We start from the raw sequence: 19,108 nt of genomic DNA, 5'->3' as shown, positions 1-19,108 counted from the left end.
TCATTGGACACATTTCCTCTGTGTTAAAATGTGATACATCATTCTAGCAGATTTTGTAGAATCTGTTTGGAAAAGACTGTTTCCCCTTCTTTACCACCCCTCATAGGGATAAGATCTTCTGAAGTTGTTGGGTTTTTCATGACATGATTATTTTAATATGCACATTTTATGCCACCTTTTGAGGATCAAGGTGACATACAATAGCTAAAAAGCAGCTTAAAATACAATATAAAAATACATATGGAGACATTCTAGCCAAACACATCTACATTCTGCTAACAAACCAGGCAGCAACACCAAAGGCCAAATAGAAAAGATGTCCCTTGCACCCCTCCTTAAAGCCAGTAAGGAAGGGGAGCTCACCATTGCTGGTGCAGGATCATTTTGCCACCTTGGAGCAGCTGATATAAAGGCCTTGCTTCTAGCTGCAACAGTTTTTTTTACAATTCATATTATGCTTGAGGCCCTTTTGTCCTCAGAATGCTGTTCTGATTATTATCCTTTAATATGTTGCATTTCACTTGGAATGGAGGTGCCTGAAATTAAGAAGCATTACTATTATGAAATGGTGTACTAGAACGCCCATGCACACACCAGTTCTCTCCTCGTATTCTACAGAGTTGGCTGCAGGAGCAGCTACTCTCAGGAAGGCTGAAAGCTTTAGTCTCTGAGCAGCCTTTGTATTGCTCTAAGAAAACCTTGCGTGAATGGTGTTACATCTTAGTTTGGACTAAAGAAGTATTTTTCTGTACCTGTATTCTAGGATTACGTCCTATTGTCTGGATTACTGCAGTTTTGCTTTGGAATTCAGATACTTTGAGCGCTTTTCTCCTAGCATTCTGGCTGTTAAAAGATATTTGTTATTGTTTGAGATGTTTCCTTATGGACCAGTGACTAAGGGTTCCTCTTTTGTTTGCTTACCATGCCTCGTGATGTAACACTGTGACCCTCCTTGTGGTCTTTGATGTGTCCTCTAGTAAAGTGATGTAACTCACTTTAAGGGAGAGTCCAAATACTTTTGTATCTTGTACTCTTAATGTTTAGAGAAGTGAACCTTGAATTTTATAAACTCTAATTAGCAATGTGTACGTATCTGTTTACAGCTGTTGCTGTGCATTTATTTTAAATGTTTGCTTTTGATAGAAATATATTTTCATATTTAAACTGTGTACACATATTTCTGCCAGAGCAAACTTTCATATCTATAGCTTATTTTATCAACAACGTTCCCAAAGCACACTCAAATATACTGCATTTTGTAAATCTGTGTCTGAAAATTGCTAATAGCACCAGAAATGCAGCACTCCTGGTATTGCAAAAAATTCCAAGATCTTTTTGTTTTTCTTCCTTGCCAGCAGTTTTTGGTTTTAGTAAGTCTCCCTTCCAATATACTTGGTAATGTAGATTTCAGATCTGCAGTACTGGATTAGGGAATGTTGTTCCACTCTAAATCCACTATGCTGTGATAGCTTGAACATAATTAAAACAGGATTACAGACCTCGCCATTCTTATGTTTATAGCCCTCTATCCTAGATGTAGCCTGAGATTGCTTGTCATTTGTTCTTTCCTCACCCATCTTCTCATTTCTACCATTTCCTCCCTTTCCCTGCAAGGGCAACAGAGAAGTAATCTGCAGCATTGGCTCTTCATCCTTTGAAGAGCTGTTTTGCTCCTCACACTGCAATCATGTTGGCTGTGGCTGCGCTGCTGACTGTTCCAGTAAACAAGTACTATAGAAGGAAGACATGCCTCTCCGACTAATGCTACGTACGCACAAGGAAATCTCAGTGGGCCACAGTTTCCCTGGCACCAATCCATTGCATGATGCAGCATGCCTCCCTTTCACTATGTGGGCTGTATTCAGTAGTTGTGCAAGTGGAAGATTGCTTATGCAGTCCTCCCCCTGTACCCCCCTCTCCAAGACCATCTCTAGAGAGTTGGCGAGCACTTTTGAACAGTGGGGGCTGTGTTGTATGGGGCTGAAATGTGAGGGGGAGATTGCCCAAAACAGGGCAATAAGACTTTTGTGGCCACTGGAGCAGTATCCTTAAGCTCAGTGTTTGGTGATTCCTCCTTTACACTGCAGAATTTTCCAACATAGCCCTACTGGTCAGGAGGGCACCCGAACCTTGGAATCTGTTTTTTCAGGGTGGGTACTGTGGGCTGCAGGGGAGAGAAGGGGACAAGAAAGATAGCTGCACAAACTGCCTTCCACTCATACAACCCATGGGAAAGATCCATCATTGCACAAGTGGTCATAACACATATCTTCCCTCCATGCAGCCCCCCCCTCTCAGCCTGCGCTTCAGGATCTGCTAATCCTCCAGAGCAGATTTGAGGGGCACATTGAACATTTAATATGTTCAAGCTACCACAGCGTAGTAGATGAAAAGTGGAACAATGTTCCCTAGCTCAATACAAGGGAAAAGAGAGAAAGTGAACATCCACTGTGCAAGTGGAATGCCACAGTTGGATATCGCTCTTTGTATTTAGTGCAGCAAACAAGATTGCAGTGCAAAGTGAAGTCTTGAGAAAGGGCATCTGGTTTTTGGAATTTTTGATGCGTCTGTATGTGGAACTCCACTCTGACTTTTTAAAAAAGATTTCCTCATAGGCACAAAAGGAAGGATATTTGCAATTTTGCACAGGAGATGCATTTGTATGGCATGTACATGCTCCTGGTATGTAGAATGGAAAATAAAATCTCAATGAATTTAGTACTGACTGTTGCATTCATTTAAATTAAGCCCTGCCCACAGAAAATCAGGAATCAGTAATAAAATGCCACCTCTTTTTAGATTACTTTCTTACATGAAAGTTCCACATTAGCAGTACTCTTTTTTTAAAAACCTAATAGCATTTAGTCATGAATGGGTGTGTCTGTTTGGTTGTGTCAGCATAGGTTCTTTTGCTTTATGTTAGCATACGGATACCCTCTTTTTTTTCTTGTTCAGACTTGTGCTGAAAGCACTTCCTTGTTTCATCTTGAAATAAAATCAATATTTTCTTTCTGAGAAACACAATCTTGTGATTTTTGAGCAATTAATTATGAGCAGAACATGCAGGGAGCTGAAAACCATCAAGTCTTAGAGCCAAAGCTGACATGCTCTAAAGCATTTAGGGCAAAAACAGGCAGAATTTGTAGCACAGGAATAGCAGTTTATAATAACCTAGTAAGTGTATGTAATTTTTGGCAGACTTTTGTGATTCTGCATTCTGGGGAAGCCATGGGATTGGATAACAGTGTTCCACTTAATTCTTTGCTGCCTTTGGTATCTAATCAACTCTTGTCTAATAAGCGTTGGTTGTACTGAGATTAAAAGAACTTTTCATGGTACTTTATCAGTCATTTGTGCTTAAGACATCACACAGCAATGTTATTGTAACAATAGCTTCAGGTGGTTTTGTGTGTGTGTGTGTGCACGTGCGTGTGTGTGCATGCTTGGGAGGAAGAGTGGAATATAAATTCTATTATTGTTATTACCACATCATCACATAAACTTGTACCATTCTTGCACAATTGTTTTGAGGCTAAGGTTTTGGAGGCCATTGCTTTTCCTGGACAAAATTTGTTGTGTAAAATGATTAAAAAGTGTTACTATGAACAGATTCCTGTTTTTCTAGAATTGTGTTTTCACCTGTCCCTGTATTATGATACCAGGATCAGTTACTCATGAAGCATCTCAAAATGTTTACAGTTACCTCTAAAATACAACTTTCGTAGTTACTACTTTTTTTTACATAAAAAACAAAGGTTGCCATGTAGCTCCATCAGGAAAAAAAGCCATCCAAAACTCATAGATGGGCAATACCTTGATTTGATCCTACTGAAGTTATCGCCCTGTTGGTTATTTAGCACTTTTTTTACATTTATCCTTTCCTTCCCCCACCCCTCCAAATTCTCCTATTCTCCCAGTTCCCTCAGTCAGTTCAATCTCCAGTTCTATTACTCTAGGAATATATCTTGTTCTCTGGTGGTACATATGCTCTCCTTATAGAAATTCATGTGGTGAAACTTTTGGGGGTGGGTGCAAAAAGTTGCTAAGACATTGTGGAATAAATTTTGTATAATGGCAGTGAAAAAAATATTTTTGTGATCCTGTACTCTGGGATAGTATTGCATGGAGGGAAAAGCCACTTCTGGATTGTGTCAGCTGGCTTTTGTTTTGCTCACATGCTCTTTAGGACATCTTTAACTTAAAACTGGCGTAACTTGGTTTCCACAGCTAGTCAACCTTTGCATGTACTCCCTGTATCAACAAATATGTCAGTAGTGCTAGCATTTTTGTAATGTGGGTGTTATCGGAGCCAAGACCATCACTCATAGCAATTTATGGCTTTAAGATTTTACAGATTATGCAAAATTGCAATACACCACAAATTGCCATGGCAACTGTGATAAAGAACTAAAAATGTACTTGCTGAGGAACCACATGGGCTGGTGTACAAACCGTTTCCAATTGCCAGAGGTGAGATAATGCAGAATAAAAGAATTGCTATCTGAATACTGCTTCACAGATTATTTGCCGAAGTCTAAAGTGGACACACTGATGAAAAGTTCATTACGAATGTCCTGATAAATCCTGGCTGTCTCTACTTGGAACTGGAGTTAAGTAGTCTGTGCTGTGACAGATTTGCTGCCCTTTGCAGACAAAATTACTTGTATTCAGCATAATTTGGAACTTGCAAATTACTGGAAAATACTGTGATAAGAGTGCATATGACCATTGTGCAGTAGAATATCTCAGTTTTTCTCATCACCCTTACCCACTTAACAAGTTAGAATGTTATAAAAAATAGTATTTTGTACCTGTACTTTGACAACAGATTATAGTTTATTATATTTCATCATTTGTGGTTTTCTGATATTAGATAATGGCGATCCTGTAGCATAAGTCTTTTTATCCTAGAATTTTTACTAAGAATATAAAAACTGGCTTTTATTGTTTGTCCCAAGCATCTAGTACTTGATGGAGATATACTGCCCTTAACATGGATGTTTTATGTGCTACAGGAAAGGCACTTCAGTAATGATAAATATGTTGCTAACATGGCAGAGGGTTTTCTTTCTCCCATTAAAGTAGGTTTACAGTAGATTTTGTTGACAGTTGAAAGGTTGTGAAGCTTTAAGACTGCTGAATAGTCACCTAGAAAAGTGAGGTCTGGTGGCCTTGAAATGTTTTCCCCAAAAAAACTTCACAATGCCTTCTCCCTCATATTGCTGTTCTGTTGTAACAGTTTGCCCTGTTTGCTCCAGTTTTGGTGACCATCGTTTTCTGAGTGACCAAAGCCAGCCAAGGATCATGTGGTATTACATTGTCTCAAGTCAATTTGGAGTGGCAACAAAGCATTTAATGTTAGCTCACCCCTACCTGTCATTCATATCACCCTTACACTTGTGTGACTCCAACCTTACACTTGTTGTAAAGAGTACTTAAGAAAATAAATCTATTTTCTAAACAGCATAGCTTGAGAACATATTGGTGATAAGGCAGAACAGAAGACAGTGGTGTTAAATTGTGCTAAAGAATGAGATTTGGTGCTTATACTGAGAGGAACAAAGTACTATTTAAGGTTTTTCGTATTTCCCCCCCATAATATCAACATATACTATTGTTCAATGTATCTTTTATGTAGCAATGCATAATGTTGGATTATAAAGATAAAGGAAGGTTTGAAATAGGCGATTATGTAGTTTTTACCTCTGGATTAAATTGCTTTTTAATTTTCTTACATTAGTTGTAGAACAACTTGTACATCCCAAATATATTTGTGATGCCCTATTCACATGTTAAAATTTTAAAGGTGTTGTTGCAAAGCTAACTTTCAAATCATTATAGTATGCTGTGATGGCAGGAAATATCAGCTCAGAATAACACAGGGGAGCCTTCTTAACTTTTCAGTTAATAAGTCATTTTAAGAACCGTAGATGTTTAGGGTTTTCATGCATTTATTGTAGCAGTTTATGTATAATGTACCTAATATACATTAGGTAGTATTTGTTCAGGAAACACATTGTACACAAGCAGTATTTATACCTTTTCATTCCATTGGAAAGATGGTGATGGGGTGTGATTTCATGTCTGTCATTTTTTACAATGCAAATCCTCAACATATCATCTGTCCTTTTTATCTTTTTGTGTTGCAGAGCTTCTAATGAAGATCCTCTGATTATCTAAGCTCCAGCAGCTGTATCTTTGAATATCAAAACTGAGAGAAAGTACCTCTAGAACCAACATGCAGCAGATAGTTACTATTCCATCAAAGTTGCTGCTTCTAGCAAAGGGTTTTGTCTCTTAAACCTCCTTGTGCATTCAGCAGTGAATGAATCATTCTACAGATTCTTATGTTTTGGGTGGTGAATGAGTTGCGTTAACTGAAATTCAAATTGGATTTCATGTAGTTTTAGTTAAACTGAGGAACCATGAGTAGTAATCTTGGGAAAGAAAAAGATTGTAAGGAGAAGGACCCCAAAGTCTCTTCAGCAAAGGAAAGGGAGAAAGAGGGCAAGACCTCTGGTGGATTTGGGAAAGAAAGCAAAGAGAGAGAGCCTAAGACCAAAGGGAAAGAAGCCAAAGATGGGAAGAAGGACTCCAGCAGCGCACAGCCGGGTGTGGCTTTTTCAGTGGACAATACAATAAAACGACCTAATCCAGCTCCAGGTGCTCGCAAAAAATCCAGCAATGCCGAAGTGATCAAAGAGCTAAACAAATGTCGGGAAGAAAATTCGGTGCGCTTGGACTTAGCCAAGAGGTCTATACACATGCTCCCATCTTCTGTCAAAGAGTTAACACAGTTGACGGAACTTTATTTATATGGAAACAAACTGCAGTCATTACCGCCTGAGGTGGGGTGTCTTGTGAATCTGGTGACACTGGCCCTGAGTGAGAACTCACTTACCAGCCTTCCTGACTCTCTTGATAACTTGAAGCAACTTCGCATGGTTGATCTACGACATAACAAACTGAGAGAAATTCCTCCAGTGGTATACAGGCTAACTTCCCTTACCACACTTTATCTACGCTTTAATCGTATCACAACAGTGGAAAAGGATATAAAAAACTTGTCAATCCTCACCATGCTTAGCATACGGGAGAACAAAATCAAGCAACTACCTGCAGAAATTGGTAAGAGTGATGTAAAAACCCTCTACTAAATCTTACTGTTGAGGTGACGATGCAGAGGCAAATACATCATCAGTGTTTACATGCTTCCTCCCTGTCACTGCTTTCATGATTGGCCATGTGGTTTTAATAGTGGTTGTAAAATAAGTGTTATCAATGGGCAGTATCCACAATAGCATGAATTCTGCTCCATAGGACCCCCAACCCTGCTCCAGAGGGTCCTCCAACTCTCAGCAAGGAGAGAGAATCTGTTCTGTCACTAATGTCCATTCTGCTGGTGGATAGACGCTTTTGGATTTCACCAAATTAATGTACATAACCTTAAGATTGAGTCCTGAAGCACTGAACTATACTTGATATAAATGTTTCATTTATATGGATTAATAAATAGTATATTTCACTGATCTTCATCAACTACTGTCCAACAAACTTCATTCCTACATACTGGAGTCCATGAAATGGGCTCAGTTCTGGAACTTGTTTCTCCAGCTTTCAGCCATAAATAAATTCCTGTATCTCTGTGGAAGGAGATCCTTGTCTTGACTATCCAGACACACTGCTGGATATTAAGGATTGTGCTACAGAAATAAGGAGTATTATTGTTTGGGATAATCATTAATATATGTCAAAGCAGATAAAGTTAGAAGCACCTTCTTAAGAATTAAGTACAAACACCTTAGGTGAAAACAACTTTGTTGCAATCTGTTTTGCTAATCCATATGCCTGCAATTAATATTTCATAAATGTAATACTGAACTATGCATTAACATTTCTTTTAAAAATGGAAACGTGCATAAACATCTGAGTAGATTAAATATTTTAAAAATATTTTGTATTTTTACCAATTTGTTCCATTTTGTAAAACTTGAATTGTCTGCAGATACTTGAGAACTTTCCAACTCCTTTCCTATAAGCCATAATACTGAAAGTACCCCCTTTCAGGAAGTCTATAGTCATTTTACAGTACTGTTGAGAGGGAGGAAGTTTAGGGAATGCATTCACTGCTATCTTGAATTGGGGATCATATGGGGGTAGTCATCATACAGAGCGATAATTTCCATATTTAAACTCTGTACATCTTAAACTTTCCCTAAATAATTGGCCAGCTATGCACAAATATGTCCCTTAAGTGCCAGGATATTTGTGTTGTCACCATTGCTTTGTCCATGGTTACCATAATTATTCTATTTTTACTTAATCACTGTCCTTTTGCCTCTTCTTTCCCTCTGACCTCGCTCCTCTCCATTTCCACCTGCCCATGTGTATATGTGCCTGTCACTTTAGGATTGCAGTTCATGCATCTGATGAAAAAGAGTCTGGTCCATGAAAGTTTGACGTCATAAATTTGTTAGTCTTAAGGTGCCACAAGATGCTATTTTTTAAAAAAAGAAATCTAGTTTTCCTTCAACTGGTATTTTTCCTTAATATCCTTTTATTCCTTCTAATTTTATAGTAAGTGAGCTGATAGTTCTGATTGAAGTCAACTTTCTAAGACTTAAGCCAGTGAGATTTAAAAGTTAACCCACGCAGGCAAGTGGCCTCCATGCACTCATCTTCATTTCCTCTAGTATAGTGATCAAGTAAAGTAGTGGATGCTAACAGGGTACACTCCTATGGTGTTTCCAGTATTGTAGTGACTCCAAAAACTGCTTCTGTGTACACAGAAATAGTACTAGGAGTGTGAAAAGACGTGGCCTCTCTGGATTAACTTTTAAGTTTAAGCCTTTCTATATTTGGGGCCAGTTGGAAAGGGTCAATGAAGGCTGTTTATTTGTTAGCATAAGGTACTCTCTACAAGCATCTAGAGGCCTCTCTGGAAACAAAAATCTCTGTATTTGTGGCTGGAGTGAACTTAATATATTTACTTGTTCAGATTAATTTTGAAATAAGTGTCAGTTTAACCAACCTTTGCGCAGTCTTCAGAGCTTCTTCAGGTAAATACAGTATAATTTTTGCTGCTTAAGGGTTTAGGATGCACATCTATCACAGAGTTAAATAAAAATGGCTGGGAAGTAAGGCAAGTTTGATGTGGCAGCAACACAACTCAACATGGGTCGTGTTGAATTTGTATAAAGTGTGTGAAAGGATTTGTGGACAATTTAAAGAGCAGTAGAAGCAAGCGGCAACCTGATTTTCACACATGGACCATGTTTACTTTGGCCATTAATCTCTGCCTTAGGAGATAATACTGGAAAGTCTTTAGCACTTTTTATTGGTAGCTGGTTGAATTTCACTTGCTTTTGGAGCAAGACCTCTTGCTGTTGCTATTTTGACAAAAGTTTGAGGAAAATCCACATAAAGTCTAGAAGACTGTCCTCTGCTTCTATTGGAGGAGTACTGTACAATACATGTATTTTTGTGTATTCCTGTTGAGGTCAATTTTTGCATTGTGATTGTGTAATATAGTTCGTAAGATTTGAAACTCATGGCTGCTCTTGGAAACTGATGTATCTTATTGCTTATTGCTATGCTTTAGGTTCCTTTTAAAAATCCTTCTTGTGAGTCATGGCTGAGACTATTTTTAGTCCTCTGCTATGTACTTTTATCTCCCCCTCCTTTATTTTGATGCTGCTGTCATTGGGCTAGTGGACATCATGTTACTCACTGTGGCTCCAGAGAAACCACCAAAGGAGATTTATTTTTCTCTCCTCTGAGCTGTTTAGTCTGATGTGTCATCCTGTATTTAAAATGGGAAGTCCTGCCAACAGCTAATGCTGAGAATTATGCATTCCCTGAAGAAAACATTGGAGATCCCCTGTCGCCCAAGGTAGATCCAGATCCTTTTCTATATCTCTCTAGGAAACCCTCCATTCCATTGAAGCAAGGATCAAGAGTGGGATAGAAAAATGCAAAATTATAGTGAGTCACAGACAAAGGCATAAGAAATATGAAGAAACAGATGGGAGTGTCAGTGATTGAATTGAATGCATTCTTGTAATCTTTGGTTTACTTTATGCATTCCTTTTTTAATTTAGTGGTTTTCTCTGGGACTAGTTGGTTGTACAAGATCATTATTACAAGCACTTCCTGCAGTTTTTATTTTCACACATAACAGCTTTATTATTCAGTACTTGCATTCTCTATCAAAGGGTCTGAAATGGTTTCTCTTTTTCACATCTATGCATGTGTTAAACAGCAGAGCAGATAAAAATAGATGCTTCTACAATTATTCAATTTGAAATGGTTTGGAGAACTTGCAGCAAAAACTGTGCTACATATTCCTGAACAGGAATGTGAATCTAAAAACCTGTTCTAAAAATAGAGGTGGCATGTTTTGGGGTTTTAGCCTGCCATGCTCCAGAGGGATCTAGACCTTATTTAATGTAATTTAAAATAATTTATTTTCTGCTCTTCTTCTGTAATATCAGTGCAGCATGCATTATCTTTTGAGTTTTTATCACATGGCAATTGAATTGTATGATTGGTGGGCAGTGCTCCATATAAATCAGAAGCAGGAAGGCAGCATGTTGTTGTATATTGGCATTGAGAGAAATGAGGATGAGTTTCTTGTGTTGTGCTACTGGGCATTGGAGCTAGTAGAAATGCTTCTGCTAGCTCCCAGTGTGTTAGGAAGAAAATGCACCTTCCCTCTCCATTTGGGATAAGACAGCCTTCTCCAACTTGGGCACCTCCAGATGTTTTGGGACTGCAATTGCCCTCAGCCCTAGCCAACATGGTTGTGCTTCCTGGGGCTGATGGGAGTTTTAGTCCAAAACATTTGGAAGATTAGGAAAGACAGGGGAGGTGAAGAGGGGAGTGTTTCTTGCTCCTGAGATTTAGCAAAGGGAGAAGCAGTGTGACATGAGACCCACATTCTTGGGCATGTGTAAAAGACTTGAGGGAGGGGAGGATCATGAAAAGAGCCCTGCTAGATCAGACCAAAGGTCTACTTAGCCTAGTGTCCTGTTTCCCACAGTGGCCAACCAGTTGCCTCTGGGGAATCCACAAGCAGGGTCAATGGTGACCACAAATTATGGCTGACTGTAAGACAATCCAAATGTGTGGACTCCTGTTTAGAATCCATTAGGTTATTGTTCTTAGATGTGTAGCTGTCAGCAGTAGAAATGAAGGGTCATTATTGTTGGTGTACAGTGACTTTCAAAATCAAATGGGGAAAATAAATTCTGATATGGTATACTTATTTTAATACTTCCCTGTAATAGTTTTCCAATGCCAGAATTTTAAAAAAATCTTTTGAATTTTACAATCTCAAATCTTGTGGATGATTTAGGTTACTTTTTGTCTGTAGGTAGAGAACCTAGTAGGGGATTAATAAACACTACTGCTGTCAAAAATACATGTAGGTCATTGATGGCACTAGATAAATTTTGCTTTCTGTTACTAAAATTTCATTTTAGTACAGTCAGAATGCTGGAGAATGTGCTCAAGTGTCATATCTACTATTGAATAGGCTAGTGGAACTTAAGAAAAGTGGAGGGGATAGGACTTGAGAAAAGAGGTAAGGCAACAAATGCTAGTTGAAGCAAAAAATTAAAATGGCTAGTATTCATGATGTCCTTTTCCTTGTGTGGCCTAGTGAAAGAGCTGTTCCCTTTGTCTTCTGATGCAGGATTTATCTTGATGTAAAGGATTTTAGAATTTTCAATCTGCTTAAGGGTGGGGGGAAGAGCGAGCAAGAGCACAGAGCCAGTCAGCAGAGTTAATCCAGTGGGGAAAAGGCTGTATTGCATAGAAAGTTTGCAGTCTTAAATATTTTCCTCCAGTAAATCCCTATACGGTTTCGGCCCAGTTTATCTCACGGAGCGCCTTCAACGCCACCAATTATGCCGCCCGACAAGATCGGCCACACAGGGCCTTCTCTCAATCCCGCCAACAAAAACAGCCAGATTGGCGGGTACAAGAGAGAGGGCATTCTCAGTGGCGGCCCCCACTCTTTGGAACTCCCTCCCACAAGATCTCCGGCATGCCTCTTCCCTAAATGTATTTCGGAAAGCCTTAAAGACCTGGCTTTTTCAGCAGGCCTTTGGGGTATCCGGGAAGGGTTAATCGATATAATTGTAATGCCTCCTACCCAATTTTAATATTGTTGTTGTAGATCTATTGTTTTTATTGTATTACTGTATTTTATTAATTGTATTTTAATAATTTTGTAGGTCGCCTAGAGTGGCCATTGGCCAGATAGGCGACGAAGAAATTAAATTTATTATTTATTATTATTATTACATGAATACATACATGTCTCACAAAAAGTGAAGATAACTATGTTGGCCCATAAGAAAAAATCCAAAATCCACATTACGGCAATAGCTTTATTAGGCCAACCAAACTGTCGGAAAATAGTGTGCAAGCTTTCAAGTACTGGAGAATTCTTCATTGGGCTCCATGGTAAACCAAATGGGAGAGGCGGGGAGCTGGCTGATACCATAAAGTCTGTATTTAGTCAGTCTTACAATGGAATGTGGGAGGAGCAGACATTCATGTGAGGCTCTGTTTGGTGCTATGCAGGTTTCAAGTTGCACCTACTGCTGCTAGGAAGAAGAACCATACAATGATTGATACCCCATTTTTGAAAACATAAAATATAGCTGCTGTTCAGCCCTGTCTCCATCCTTAGGTGAAACACATAGGTTCGTCAGCAGGTGGAAAGTGGGAATAAAGAGAAACTAGTCATATTAAGAAAACTGAAGATTCATTTCAGATGGTGTAATAGGTGAAGGTGAAGAACAAAGAATATCATCATCCTGTTTTTCCACTTACCAGGGAACTTGTGTGTTTTAAATAGATAAGATTATTTCCTCCTTAAATGAAAGTATGACAATATTAAGCAGCCGATTTGTATTCACACATAGGAAAAAGCCTGGGTACAGGCATACCCCGCTTTAACATATGCAATGGGACTGGAGCGTGTATGTAAAGTGAAAATGTACTTAAAGTGAAGCAATTATCTGTGCATGTACTGCACTGCAATCGCCACTAGATGGCAGCGGCATCATGCCATTAAGTGTCCGTAATTGCGAAACACGTACATTAAAGTGGCATATGGAGCATGTACTTTATAGCGAGGCGACGTTAAGAGAAGCGACTTTAAGCTGGGTATGCCTGTATTTTAATGATGAAAAATGTGTAACTGAGTCAAGTGTTTACTTTCACTGTGAGAAATGGTAGAAGATTTACTGTTTCTGCAAGTTCTTCTTACTTGCTTAGTCCTAAAGTTTACTATCTGAATATGTTTTATTAGTCTCAGTTTAAATGTTATGAAACCAGAGGCAACTGTAATACATGTGATACATATTGTGGAACAGTTTTTAAAAAGTAACTCTTAACAGTACAATTCTATACATGTCTACTCAGAAGGAGGCTTACTTCCAGTTAAGTAAGTATAGGATTGCAGACGTAAATTGGAATTAATCAGTTCTTCCCAAATTTTTAATTTAAGGAAACCTGCCCTTTATAAATACCATGTCAACCCAGATAACTTTAAGCTTCTGTGCAAAGTACTAGGTGTAATAGCAGCCACTTTAGCACAAAACAGAAAGAAGAAATGAAAAACTGAGATTCTACTATTGGGAAGAATGCAATTATTCTTATTACTACTTTACTACATTACATAGTTATGACAAATTGTGAAGTGAGGGTTGGGGTTGGAGGTTGACAATGTCATGCATTCCTTAAAGTGACCTTTCACATCTGCACTCAATATTTAGTGCAAAATAAGTTTCTCATACCATGTATCTCTGTGCACTTTCAGGTGAGTTGTGTAACCTCATAACACTGGATGTAGCACACAATCAGCTTGAACATCTTCCAAAGGAGATTGGAAATTGCACACAGATCACCAAACTTGACCTACAGCACAATGAACTGTTAGACCTTCCAGACACTATAGGTATGTAAAGATGTGGTTAAATATTTTTGTTTTTGAAGTTCAGGTTTTGGAGAGAATGACTAATCCCCAGTCACCCACTGTGCCTCATGGCTGTTCATGGTTGAACAGGCAGGGATTTAGACCCGTCCCTTGTGTGCCCAAATCTCTAGCCATAGTGGTGTGATTCTTGCGTTTTGAGAATTGGTACTGAAAGTAAGATGATGAACAGTAAAGAAATTACCAGTACTTAAATACATGCTTTAAAAAAAAATAATGTAAAAATTAAAATAGATTTGACAAGATTTGTGATTATCTCGTAATATGAATATTTTCTGTCTTTGTATGGCATGAATAATCTTTCTGAAATGCTTTAATAACTCCATGTTACCATATGCCAATCTGTATAGTGAATTACAGTTATTTAGTTAATTTGTACCATTTATTGATTTAGCACAAGGTATTTCCTGTGAGAGGAAAAGTATATTCTCCCTGAAGAATATTTTCTTATTGTTAGCCATTAACTGTATTTTGCCTATATAGGAAAATCCTGTGTCCTAGGATCCTGCTCTATCTCCAGGTTTTCTAACCCCTCAAGAGGACTGTTTTTAACAATTACTCAACGCCCTTTCAAGCACTGAAAGAGACTTCAGCCTAGCAGCTCCAGAGACCATATCCTCAATCTTTTTGCTAAGAGTCCCCATGTAAGATGGGCATCGGTTCTGTTTCTACTGAGATGTTTGACATTGTTTCTCTGCCAAGGCTTTGGACTGATTCATCTGTGAGGTTCAAATAGGTTGAGGATAACTTGCAGGAGGCTGATGTCTCATTGAATTGAATATAAATCAACAAAACGCATATTTCCAAAACAAAGAGCTCAATCTAGGTTGTTACATATCTTTCCTACATCTCTGGTTCTTCCTCTCTTTTCATCACCTATTCCATCTACATTGTAGAGTAGGGAAGGTTGATCTTTTTTGGCCGGAAGGCTAGAATTTCTCATTGACCATCCCTCTGGGGGCTGCATGCCAGCAGTGGATATGGCCAGCCTACATTCTTACACACAGGCTCTTGTATGTATGAACACATAACATGTATGCATAAACATCCTGAACACACACAGATGCTTTCTGGACATGGCACAGGCACACATACAGGTGCACAGCTCCCCCCCCAGTTGATCCAAGCAGATCAGTTGAAGAGGGGGGTTATGAGCCCTTCCCTGCTCATCAAATGAATGATCTGGTGACCAGGGAGGGACAATTTGTATTCCCATCAGGGTGCTGGCTCTGCTTTAATAGTTTTTTTCTCTTTTTTCTCTTGCTGCCACTACTAAAATCAGTAAGATTTGAGGGGGGGGGGGCAAAATGTGCTTTGGGTGGCAGCTTAGGTCTCTAGGCTAAGGATTAGTCACTCCTGCTCTAGAGGCTTCATTTATCTCTCCCCCCCCCTCAGTTGGCTTTATCATTAGGAAGAGTGACCCCCATTCACTCAGCCAGTCACAAACCATCCTACACCAACATTCTGTCTCACTCATTTTCCCCTCCTAACACTCTCCACTTACCTTAATCATTCCAATATACTAACTCACTATATATAACACAAATGCATGGAAACTTTTAACTTACAATTGTGGAACATCACACCTAGCCATATGTGTTGGGCCATTGATGCATTGAGACAGCTCCGTGGTTGCCATGGAGGTCATGAAGACCTGAGCCGGCCCATTTGAGGCAGCCTTGGTGTGGATATTGAAATCCCTCAGCACCACTCTGAAAGGGTTCTCGAACACCACAGCTAAGATTACCTCTGCTAACTCAGTTGGGGAGCTTGTAGTACAGCAGGGGGACAGTACACTGCCAACATCTCCATTCTGTCTTTCTGGCCCAATATCACAAACATGGGAAGGGAGATGGCATTTTTATAGATGATTGTGACTCTCCCTCCCTGCCCCTCTGACCTGGAATGGTGCTGCACTGAGTACCCAGATGGATAGAGGGAGGTTAGCATAGGGCCACCATGCTCATCTACCCGAGTCTCAGTTACACATGCCAAGTCAGCTCCCTCATCCATAGTCAAGTTGTGGATGATCAGCGTTTTATTCTAAACAGACCTAGCATTTAACACCACCACCACCAGGCCTGGAGGGCTGGCTGATCAGCACCCCCAGGTTACTCCTTTGTGAGTTTAAGATTAGTCGATGAACTTTTGTTCAGCATTAGCTTTTGTAGGCAAGACTACTTGTTAGATCACACAGGAATTTTGAAATTGTTAATTGGTTTTACCCTTGTAGGTGATTACCACAATTTTAATAGATACTGACACCATCATACATGTGTCCTTCCATTTACTCTTGATGTCTTTTTATTTATCAACATTAAGATTTAACATGCTTTTCTGGGGACTTCAGTAAATACCATAATGGAGGAAAAATGAATTAACATCTCTGAAAATGGGCAATAATTTTCTTGACATCAACAGTTGACTCCAGTGGACCATAGGCATGCATTGAATACATGCAATTTTGATTGTGAGCAGCCTGGAACACTGGTCAGAAAGGCAGGATATACATCTTGAAAATAACAAACACAGCTGAGTATTTGAGCTGGTGGTTCTGGAGCCTACCTCTTTCTAACTTCATTCTTTAGCAGATTTTGCTTTCTTTCAATTAGCTCTTAAATGTTATCATTTTCATCAAGCATATTGTAGCAATCACACACATTATTATTTCAAGAACTGCACACCAGTCTTGGAACACAACTGATTTCCCAATTGTACCTTCTTTGGGGAATGGTTTACTATAGACAAATATGTGTTTTAATTATTGAAGGAGGTTTTTGTTTTTAGATTTAATTTTTTGTCTTCTTTCCAGCTTCTTTTTATTGTTTTTCAGACTTCATAAGAAATAACCATACATGGAAGGACAGTCACTTCCCTGTAAGAGAGCCATTATGTTCCTGTCCAACTCTTTCCCCACGTCCCTGTCCAGCTCTTAGAAGGAAAAATGTTTTATTCCCTTTCCTTTCTGGGCCAAATTTGCTGCAGTTTTACATGTTACATTTCTAACAATGAATGAGACACTAATACAGAAAAAATGCACCCATGTATATACCATAAAATTAGGTCCTAATGAATAAATACCTCATAATTCAGTCCTAATGAATAAATACCATAAAATCAGTGATTAATTTAAAACTCAAAGCATTAGCACTTACCATTCCTTGGTAGTAGCCTTCAGAAGCTTTGTATATTGTAAGCCAAATCTTAGGATCAAATTACAAGTGACACAAGTCATATGTTTAAACAAGTGTCTTAGCGTGGTTCCTCTTTATTTTGGAGAAAGAATATCCTGATCTGGAGCCTGTGTCTGGTTCAGATCAGAGGTCTGCAGTGGTTTCTGCTGAAAGTAACTCCCTATCTGGCTTGCTGTCACAAGGTACTACTTTACATCAACCCACTTTATTTTTAGATTCCTGCATATGAGGCAGCTGGCAGAGGTTTTTCAGAGGTTTGGTAGTAGATGCAACCACTGTTCTTCTCTTCACGTGACTCAGGCCTTACCCAGTGTCTTACCATAATAGAAATCAAGCTGACTGAACTCTTACAAAGGCTTAATGGTTGATGCGCCATAGAATTTAGGAAGGGATGTCTGCAAAGGGGCATTTGGGTGGCTGTTCCTTTTAGGGATCTTTCTTCATAAGGATGTGGGCAAGTTGTTCAGAGAGGTTCAACTTAGTTTTTGTTAGCTCAATCCTTGCTCCCATTTCATTTTTATTTTTTTACAATTTAAGCATTGTATCCAGTGTAGCAGAAGGATAGCTACTTGCACATCAGAACTCCCCCCTCCCCCCATGCATGCCCCCCCTCACAGATTTAGGGTGCTCCGGGGAGAGGGGAGGGGGAAAGCTTGTTGCGCAAGTGGATATCCTTGCACTGATGGAATGTGTTAATTGGATACCACCCTAAGTATTTATATTTTGCTTTCCCAAGCAAATAGCCTTCACAAAACAGCTAACAATATAACTAAACTAGTACAAATGCATTTTAAAACTATCCCTAAACAATTACAACAAAATGTAAAATACACATAACTTAGGACAGTAGCATTGAGGATATGTCAGTCAAGATCAGCAAATATAGATTACAGAGCAATAACAGTTTTTAAAGCTCCAGGCCAGCTTTAATTTTTTTTTAAAAAAAACTAGAATAAAAGGGTCTCTATAGTCTGTTTAAAAGCAACTGAAGGAGAGGCAAACCTCTCAGTAGGACATGTATTATGTGCATGTGAGGTAACACTATACCTGTCAAGTGATAAGTATAATTGTCATAGTAGAACTTACCACTTAAACATGTATATAGTTTTACAATAAAAAAGATTTGCTTTAACTGTATGGACCTATTATTGTTCAACTTATTTGTTAAAACATTTCAAATACACATAAATGGCAAAGCACAGTCATCCTTTAAAGCACATATCCCCAACCCCTTTGGGACTGCGGGCACATTTGGAATTTTGAGAAAGTGTTGCGAGTCATCTCACCAGAAAATATCTGCTTTGGGGGCATGGCCAGCCACAATTTTGGGTGGTTCCATTATGGTCTGAAGGCACATGAGGCCACCACCTTGCTGAAGCTAAGCAGATCTGGATCTGGTCAGTGCCTGGATGGGAGACCACCTGAGAATCACATGTACGCTGCTTAGAGTTACTTGATGAAAGAAGGTGAGATATAAATGTAATAAAATATAAAAGAACAGAAAAACTCAAACTCAGAATGGTGCAAATGTGAGAACTATGTTATTACAGTATTCCTAATATGCTGGATAATATTGAACTAACCCTTATGCATATTACATATAAGCAGTTGTGTAACACTGGCTATATTTTAGTCATGGTTTGGTCCACATTAAGCAAACTGTGGCTTGATTTTTGGATTACATATTATTTTATGGTAGGTGTTAGAGAGTTGGGAACTGTAATGGTAGGTGAATCACAAGTCCTACAATTAGAAGTCTGGCTCCCTGTATTCTGATATATATGCTTTAACTTGAATTAAAAACCTTTTCATAGGCCTTTTTCTATAACCTTCATCATTTTGTTCCATTGCTAAGCAGCACATTGATAGGATGCTTTTCCTGGATTTTTTTTTAATCTAAAAGGGA

General features: G+C 38.9%; 1 protein-coding gene across 2 annotated transcripts in view; it reads left to right on the top strand.

Annotated features, from left to right (window-relative positions):
• Positions 1–19,108, top strand: part of SHOC2 (SHOC2 leucine rich repeat scaffold protein) — a 73,444-nt gene that overhangs the window by 30,202 nt on the left and 24,134 nt on the right. For both annotated transcript variants that reach the window (XM_061636021.1, XM_061636022.1), the window contains exons 2-3: positions 6,150–7,128; positions 13,835–13,972. In XM_061636021.1, coding sequence (XP_061492005.1) covers positions 6,426–7,128; positions 13,835–13,972 — 841 coding nt within the window. In that variant the 5' untranslated portion in view covers positions 6,150–6,425. The remainder of the gene's footprint in view (positions 1–6,149; positions 7,129–13,834; positions 13,973–19,108) is intronic.

This window comes from Rhineura floridana, chromosome 7, assembly GCF_030035675.1.
Source record: "Rhineura floridana isolate rRhiFlo1 chromosome 7, rRhiFlo1.hap2, whole genome shotgun sequence".
NCBI classification, from domain to species: domain Eukaryota; kingdom Metazoa; phylum Chordata; class Lepidosauria; order Squamata; family Rhineuridae; genus Rhineura; species Rhineura floridana.
Note: the sequence above shows the minus strand (reverse complement) of the source record. Positions and strands in the feature narration are given on the sequence as shown.